At 39.1% G+C, this 9,564-nt stretch overlaps 1 protein-coding gene across 1 annotated transcript; it reads left to right on the top strand.

Moving 5' to 3' along the window:
• Positions 1-583: 583 nt before the first annotated feature.
• Positions 584-7,963, top strand: LOC115815971 (GTPase IMAP family member 6-like). The gene is made up of 3 exons (XM_030778942.1): positions 584-1,082; positions 7,225-7,405; positions 7,960-7,963. The coding sequence occupies exons 1-3, from the start codon at positions 584-586 to the stop codon at positions 7,961-7,963; spliced, it is 684 nt and encodes a 227-aa protein (XP_030634802.1).
• The last annotated feature ends 1,601 nt before the right edge of the window (positions 7,964-9,564 follow it).

Below are 9,564 nucleotides of genomic sequence, written 5' to 3'. Positions count from 1 at the left end.
AGCAGGGGCAGAGAGATCGAAGAAGGAACAGAGAAAGAGAAGAAGAAAAGAAAGAAGGAAACGACAGAAAAAAGGGCTGTGGAATGATACAGTTGATTCAGGTATGAGTGTTACAGTCAAATGCTGCAAAAATTTCGTATTTGCTTCTTATGTTTAAAAAAGGATTTTTGTAACAAAGGTTTTGAAAATGAAAATACTTTTCAAATAGCTCCTTTCAAAATGTAGGGCTGCTCAAATACTCATGAATTGACAACTTAATGTCATATACATTAATTAACATATACATTCATTAACAAAAGATGTCTCCAAAGGACCAGCTTTCCCTAGATCTCTCTGTGTGTGTGAGTGTGTGTGCACATATACATACATACATGTATACACACACACACACACACACACACGTATATATATATATATATATATATATATACACACACACACACACACACACATATGTACACACACACACACACACACACACACACACACACACACACACACACACACAGAAACTCTGTATATATGCACGCATGAAATGTTATTGATCTTTTTCTTTTCAGTCTCCAACATTAGGATTGTGTTAATGGGGACATTTGAATCAGGGAAGAGTTCAACAGGGAACATCATTCTTGGTAGAGACGCATTTGATGAAGTATCAGGACCAAACGAATGCAGGAGACAAGATGGCAGAGTGCAAGGAAAAACCATCACTGTGGTTGACACACCAGACATTGTCCCGTTTTCATTTACTGAACAGAAGGCAGAGATGGAAAAGAGCCTCTCCATGGCTCCTCCTGGACCCCATGCATTTCTGCTGGTAATCGACAAAAATCAAATGATGAGCTACGCCACTAGGGACTTCATCAATGAACTAAAAGAGAACTTTGGTGACGAAATCTTGGAATTCACAATATTTCTTTTTACACACGGTGTGTTGCGGCCAGATTTAGCAGAATTTTTACTGAGGATGGATGGAGAACTCCGGAGTCTCATATCCAGCTGTGGTGGCAGATACCACATCCTCAACACTGAAGAGACAGAGGACCAGGGTGAGGTCACAGAGCTGCTGAAAAAGATAGAGGGTATGAAGGAGAAGAATGGAGGACAGTATTACACTAACGAGATGTATCAGAGGGCACAGGCGAAGATGATAGAAAAAGAGAAAATAAGAAAGAAGATGAAAAATTTAGAAAGAATGACAAAGGAAAGAACAAACAGTCAGAGCAGAGCAAATCAGAAGGATGAAGGAAAAGAGGAGGAAATAAGAAAGATCAGAGGAAGCGTAAAGAGAACGACAGTTGAAGAACTGAACAGTCAGAATGAGGGAGATGTGGAGAGTGAATGGGGATGTAATATTTTGTAGCTTTTAACATTTAGGCATGGAAAATGACAACACACTGATTTCAGAAACTGATAGGAGTCTGATTCTGTGGGAATCTGTGAATTAATGTTTTGGGTTATGAGTTTTTTGGTGGGTTTTTTTTTTTTTGGCTGCATAACATGATTTCATCCATGTTGAGTGTGATGATTATGTTTTTATTTACCTTTATCTTTAGCTAAATGAAACCTCATTCACGAACACTGTAAAAAACCAGTGTGCATATTTGTGATGCGTTCTTATCTTCATCATATAGACTGTGTTATTCTACTTTTAATTTTCTCCAGTAGGTGACAGCAGAGGACTACATTCCATCTACATTTTTTTTTTTTTTTGGTGAAGGGTTTATGCTCAGGGGTTTAACTGTTAATGTTAGTCATAGAAGTCATAATTTTAATGATCATTAAGTTATCCTTCAGATAAACGTATAGACAGTTGTTCAATTTGTGCCTTACCAGTTTTGATGAAACAAAATTGAGGTGTCCAAATATAAGACCCAAGATCTTATCAGTGAATACATTTTTAAAAACTCAATTTATTACTTTATAGAAAATCATGCGATTAATTCATATTGGGGTTTGAAAATAATGTTCAAGGAAATCGCATTGTTTTAGGGTAGGCATGTCTGCTGGTTCTTTTTTGACTTTTTTGACTGAATTAAACTAGAGGTTGTAGTGCAGGTTTTTTGTTATTATTGTTGTTATTTAACCAAAAGTCTATTGAACAATCTATTGATGTGCAGGGGATGTGTCAAAAATAAAATGAAATACAGTTATTAAGCATAATAAGGTTCCTTCATTTGACATTAGACTTGTACTGACGGTAACTTTCGGAATTTCAGACAGTTAAATGCTAATGAAAGCTGAACTGCACACATGATTTAATGAATAACTACACTGCGTAGGGTTTATAAATGACGGTAGAGCTTAGAGTAATGCTTGATTTGAACATTCTCTGAAATATAAAATTTGCAGTTTTAAATCAGTCAAGCATTAAGATAAGGCCAGATGTATCCAACAGAACTGTCTGGTTGGGCTGAGATCATCGGGATTAACTCATTTATTAAACTCAGTTGGTTCTTTTGTCAAGATCTGCAAAGGAGAGGAAACATAGAAAGTTCAGAGCCGTGGGCAAGAAAGAATGAGAAATAACTGGCATCACATGACATGACTCGAGAACACTGAATATTTGAATGTTCACATAATGAATGCAACAAACTTTTCAAGCTACATTGCATAACGTGTCACCAAAAAAAGAAAGAAAGAAAATATTTACATCCATCAAAAGCATCCTCTTATTACAGGATTCCTGCCGAATAAACTGCACTTAAGGATGCAAGTCAAGACGAACTTTTTTCAAGAAAGTTCAAAAAGCAAAGATCTGTACGTGTACAGTGAACCACGTGGGGCTCTAAAACAACCATTACTGAACAGGGATGCTTAAGTAGGATAAAATTCCCCAAATAACAGAGTATTCAACTCTGCTACATCCACCCCCACTGAATTTTCCCTACTTAAGCAGGAAACAAACAAAGCAGACTATCATGGGTACCTGAAAACAGGAACACCAACAATCTGCAATTGCCTATACAAACTTACAAACTACTGGCTTTAAGGTACAATCAACACCTCACAAAACCCATGACACTGTAAAAAAAATAAGGAGACCCTTTAGAAAAACCAAAAAAAAAACCAAAACAAAAAGAAACTCAGCATCATTATACAGAAGAACTCGGCATCCCATTTAGCACTGAAAGCCCGAAACACTGACCCACAACAAGCCAGTGTGTTTAACTTTGCATCTTGAAAAACATCTTGTCTTGACATTGTCTGTATTCTTTGGCTGCGTGGTCTGATTACATGACCAAAACAAGACCTTATGGGTGTTCTGGTATCTTGACTGTTTGCAGCTAAGCCATCACCATAGTTTCCCTCAGGTTTTTAATGAGAGACCCAAAATACTTATCATAGCTGGTCACAACTGGATCACTGAGAACAGAACGGAACAGCATGTCCACAAAGAGGCAGGGCACTCTACTATATATTAAGTTAAAGGGAGCATAACCAGTGGACGTGTGTGACACAGTTTTACAGAAATGTTACTATCTGTAAGTGTCAGAGTCAGTCAACTTTTCCCTTAAGGGACCAGGACATGGACCATGTTGTCTAAGGTCCTACTGAAACGTTCTGCACTACCACTTCTCATAGGATGGCATGGGGGTGATCATGTGTCACTTTTCACTCTGGAAATACTGAGCAGCTCACTGATTAAGTGACAATCAAAGCCCGCTCCCAAGTCAGTATAAATCCACTCAGGAAAGCCAAACACCCAGAAATACTTGTCCCTCAAAGCTCTTTCCACTTGACCCAAGTTGTCTCTAAATTGGATCACTTGAGCCATCCCTGTGAAGTGGTCTGTTACCACTTGTACATCAACTGACTTATTTACTGAATCCTCTGCAGACCAAAACTCAGTGCAATGCAAGTCCATCGGCTTGGTGGATGAAATATCCTCCGAGGGACTGGCTTAAGGTGGCACCACGCTGGCTTAAAGCGCTGGCTTAAAGATGGCACAAAGCTGACGATAGAAAACACACTCTCGAACATCCCCATAAAAACTGAATAAAAATGCTTGATCAAATTGAGGGTGCTGAACTGCTTCTGGTGATCAGCCTAATCATGGACACTTTACAAGACGATCAGTTCTTGAAGAGTTAGGAAGAGCATTTCTTCTTAGTGATCTGGTCTCCCAAGACTCTGTACACAAGTGTCACATGTAAAGTGTCTGGTAGTGTCAAAGGTAGTGTCATTTTCGCTGTTTGTTGTATTCTGGCTATCACTCATATTTTCTACACTATCTGACATTAAATGAGCAATAATTGACTCACCAATACATGCACCAAACTACCCAACCATGGTGGTGTGGTAATTAATGGCACAAGCATTATATAGAGAGCACTGCCAGATTAACACTGGTATTCTATGAATAGTTAACTTCTGCACAAGGGAGGAATCATTGGTATCCGAATGATGAATGCATTGCCTAATCAATCAAAGTATAGAATCATAACAGTTACATTAACAGTAACAATAAAAAATTTTACCAACAACCAAATGGTATTTACTGATAAATTCTCACTTGGTTCAGTGTGTTACATTGTTACCATAAATAACTCTAAACATAAAGAATTCATAATGTTCTAAAAGGTGAACAAAGATACTCGGTTATGTGTATTTGTCGCTGATTTTAATGAGGGCACATTGTTCAATAATGTAACGCGGCTGTTTCATTTATCGTCTCTTCTTGTTTCGGTCTCTAGTCTGCATTCCGTACATTCTTCCAACAGTCGCCTGTACAGGACTGAGATAACAGACAGAAGATAACAAACTTAAATGTCCTGGAGATGACAAAATGAAAGCCACAAAATGCATTTTAGTGGGGTTTTTTCCACACGTCTATATATTTTTTGACTGGTCGATCCTGTCTTTCCTGGGCATTTCTAAGTGTCTGTTGCACAACTAAGTGTGTCTCTTGAAAAAAAATGGGCCTTTGAAAGAGTGGGTACCAGCACTGGATTCATCACCTTGAAGTTTTGCCACTGCTGGGTGAGTTGTGTGCAGAGCATAAAGCAGAAAGATGTGGGTGGGTGGAGCACTTTCAAACTCACACAGTGGTGTTCTGGTCTGGGTCTTCAGTTACAGGACGACAGGACAAATAATGCCATAACGAAACCATAATATGGACCACTGAGCAGCGTACATTTCTGCATGATCAGTACCTTTGCTGAGGAGCGACGCTCTCAGTTCTTGATGATCCAGATGCAGTGTGTGTTTCCCATCCAACAGTTCAGTTCTCCACTTCTCAACGGCCCGATACAATCAAGTGGCTCTTTCTCTTGACTGTTGAGTGTTTACTTCCTGTTGATTCTCAGAGGTTTTCTGCAGCTTTTTTTTTTTATAGTTTTAGAAGATGGTCAGAAGGTGTGTCACTGGACACACTCAAAGACACTTCCAGTTTCTCATTTGCTGTCAGAATTCTTTCAATGATTTGAAGCACAGGAGAAAGATAACAACAGCGGCAGACGAGAGCAGAGGGCAAACATACTAATACAGGGAGACTGGCGTCCAAACTGACTGAACACCGGTCAAGTGAGTATAAAAATATAGTCTGTTCAAAGAACTTCAGTATTATTATGTAATCACTGAAATGATTAGAACAGTATTATTTGAAAAAAATGAAAAATGAATGATCATGTTTTTAAAATCTATCTTGTTCAGTTCTCGCTTGAATTTCAAACACTTGTGATACTTGAGTCATTTGTGGAAATAAGTCATCCAGTGTAGTTTAAGGTAATGATCTAAAGCCATGAAAGTGTTGTAAGAGGTTTTGAACGAGAACTCTTACAACCTCGTTTAAAATTTCCTGAGTTTTGAGGATACATACAAAACAACGAAGCTTACAAAGACAAACATTTTTAAATCTTTGTTTGAATAAAGTTATTTCAGCTATTTAGTATTGAAACAGAAACTATGTAGGGATGTGTGAATCATGCTTGTGAAATGCAGTCATGAGTATAGAGATAAAGGCACCTGTTTAGGTTGTCTAAAACAAAAATGAAACCAGAAATGTTCAGTGTCATGTACCATTTATGTGAAACAACTGAAATGTTCCAGGTACTGTATTCCACTTCCAGCTACTGTGTCGTTTGCTATGAACTAAACAGAAGTAAAATACACCAATATATTTTTGACTGGCAGAGAAAAAATGACAAAGAAAAACAACACCCAATTTTTGCAGACTGAAGAGAGTCAATAACTAATCATAAAGCTACTGGAGAAGACAGAGGAGATGACGGAGATGAATGGGGGACAATGTTCCAGTTATAAGATGCACCAGGAGGCTCGGAGAGAGATTGGAGAACAGGAAAATAAGAGTGTCTTGAAACCGAATCAACAAGAGGAGAAAAGAAAACAAGAGGAGACACAAGCAGGGGCAGAGAGATCGAAGAAGGAACAGAGAAAGATTAGAAGAAAAGAAAGAAGGAAACGACAGAAAAAAGGGCTACCACCGTGGAATGATACAGTTGATTCAGGTATGAGTGTTAGTCAAATGCTGCAAAAATTTCGTATTCGAAATTTCGTATTCGAAGGATTTTTGTAACAAAGTTCTTGAAAATGAAAATGCTTTTTAAAATAGCTCATTTCAAAATGTAGGGCTGCTCAAATACACATGAATTTGACAAGTTAATGTCATATACATTAATTAACATATACATTCATGTCTCCAAAGGACCAGCTTTCCCTAGATCTCTGTGTGTGTGAGTGTGTGTGCACATATACATGCATACACACACACACACACACACACACACACATATACATACATACATACATACATACACACACACACAGAGACTCTGTATATATGCACACATGAAATGTTATTGATCTTTTTCTTTTCAGTCTCCAACATTAGGATTGTGTTAATGGGGACATTTGAATCAGGGAAGAGTTCAACAGGGAACATCATTCTTGGTAGAGACGCATTTGATGAAATATCAGGATTAAACAAATGCAGGAAACAAGATGGCAGAGTGCAAGGAAAAACCATCACTGTGATTGACACACCAGACATTGTGCTGTTTTCATTTACTGAACAGAAGGCAGAGATGGAAAAGAGCCTCTCCATGGCTCCTCCTGGACCCCATGCATTTCTGCTGGTAATCGACAAAAATCAAATGATGAGCTACGCCACAAGGGATTTCATCAATGAACTAAAAGAAAACTTTGGTGACGAAATCTTGAAATTCACAATATTTCTTTTTACACACGGTGTGTTGTGGCCAGATTTAGTGGAACGTTTACTGAGGATGGATGGAGAACTCCAGAGTCTCATATCCAGCTATGGTGGCAGATACCACATCCTCAACACTGAAGAGACAGAGGACCAGGGTCAGGTCACAGAGCTGCTGAAAAAGATAGAGGGTATGATGGAGAAGAATGGAGGACAGTATTACACTAACGAGATGTACCAGAGGGCACAGGCGAAGATGATAGAAAAAGAGGAAATAAGAAAGAGGATGGAAAATTTAGAAAGAACGGCAAAGGAAAAAATGAACAGTCAGAGCAGAGCAAATCAGAAGAATGAAGGAAAAGAGGAGGAAATAAGAAAGATCAGAGAAAGTGTGAAGAGAATGACAGTCAGAATGGGGCAAGTGAGGAGAATGAATGGGGATGTAATATTTTTGTAGCCTTTAACATTTAGGCATGGAAAATGACAACACACTAATTTCAGGAACTGATAGGAGTCTGATTCTGTGGGAATCACAAGACACTTCTTGTGGAAAAAAAAACCCTGTGAATTAATCTTTTGGGTTATGGGATTTCTGGTGGGGTTTTTTTGGCTGCATAACATGATTTCATCCATGTTGAGTGGGATGATTATGCTTTGATTACCTTTATCTTTAGCTAAATGAAACCTCATTAACGAGCACTATAAAACACCAGTGTGCATATTTGTGATGCGTTCTTATCTTCATCATGTAGACTTTGTGTTATTCTACTTTTAATTTTCTCCAGTAGGTGACAGCAGAGGACTATATTCCATCTACATTTTTTCTTTTTTCTTGGTGAAGGGTTCATACTCAGGGGTTTAACTTGTGAATGTTAGTCAAAGAAAATAATCATAATTTTAATGATCAATGACTTTGTCATTTCTCATGCAGTTCTGTATAAAAGTGAATGTGCATGCCCCAGAATGCACTCCTTCAGATAAACGAATGGACAGTTCTCTGGTTCAATTTGTTCCATAACAATTTTGATTAAACAAAACTGAGGTGTTCAAATACAAGATCCAAGATCTTATCAATGAATACATTTTTGAAAACTCAATTTATTACTTTATAGAAAATCATGTGATTATGAATACATTCAAGTTCAAGTTCAAGTTCAAGTTTATTTAGAGCCCAATATCACTGTTTACAGTCTCAAAGGGCTTTACAGGCCAAAACAGTCAAATCAAAATATGACGGCACCCCCTGACTTAATCCTCATGGCGGGCAAGAAAAAACTCCCCAAAAACCCAAGAGGGAAATGGGAAAATGTGAGAAATCTTGAGGAGGACCACAGAGAGAGGAGACCCCTCCTTGGCCAGACAGGCGTGCAATAGGTGCCGACCACGTGGGCAGTTACAATTGAAAGTAAATTGGGGCATGAACAAAGGGGATGGCGATGTAGACAGGAGGCTGACGGGGGATGGAAGATGATAACACCAGGATGGATCAGTCCACAGGGCAGGAGGAGTCAGGATCACTGGTGTCTCAGGAGTAGCATGTGTGGCTCGACAGAGAGAGAAAGAGAGAAAGAGAGAGAGAGAGAGACAGAGAGAGAGAGAGAGAGAGAGAGAGAGGGAGAGGGAGAGGGAGAGAGAGAGAGAGAGAGAGAGAGAGAGACACACACATTGTCAGATGTTCATTTCCACATAATGGTAAAGGTAAATATACATCGTGTGCCGAGTGCAGGCAGGGACTCCAGCAAGACTAACTAGTACAGCATAGTTAAAAGGGAGAGCTAGAAGGTAATATGGACATGATGGCACTCTGGGACACAAGGCGGCCACCCCACAGTCAACAAACCTGAGTGAACATGTTAGAGTGGGGGGGCGTCAGCATCCAAACATCCCAGTTCACCAAACAATCTATGCCCGAGAACCCTCCAGATCTGCTCCTTTGCCTAGTGAAGAGCTATTAGCAAAAGGCTTGGCTAAACAGAAAAGTTTTCAGCCTTGACTTAAACATAGAGACTGTGTCTGAGTCTCGAACATTAATTGGGAGGCAGTTCCATAACTGTGGGGCTCTGTAAGAGAAGGCTCTGCCCCCTGCTGTAGCCATCAACTCGAGGTACCAACAAATAGCCTGCACCTTTTGATCTAAGTTGGCGTGGTGGATCATAAAAGACCAGGAGTTCGCGCAGGTACTGTGGCGCAAGACCATTTAATGCTCTATATGTTAATAGTAAGATTTTATAATCAATACGAGATTTGACGGGGAGCCAGTGCAGTGTGGATAAGATAGGGGTGATGTGATCATATTTTTTGGTTCTAGTAAGAACTCCGGCTGCTGCATTCTGAACTAACTGTAGCTTATTTATACATCTATTAGAGCATCCAGACAGTAAGGCATTACAGTA

Source organism: Chanos chanos, chromosome 7 (genome assembly GCF_902362185.1).
Source record: "Chanos chanos chromosome 7, fChaCha1.1, whole genome shotgun sequence".
Lineage (NCBI taxonomy): Eukaryota > Metazoa > Chordata > Actinopteri > Gonorynchiformes > Chanidae > Chanos > Chanos chanos.
This window is presented reverse-complemented; position numbering and strand designations above follow the sequence as displayed.

Coding starts and splice junctions, on each gene's coding strand:
- LOC115815971 (XM_030778942.1), top strand. CDS start 584: ATGGGGACATTTGAATCAGGGAAGAGTTCAACAGGGAACATCATTCTT. Junction 1,083..7,224: donor GCTGCTGAAAAAGATAGAGG/GTATGAAGGAGA, acceptor TGTTGTGGCCAG/ATTTAGTGGAACGTTTACTG.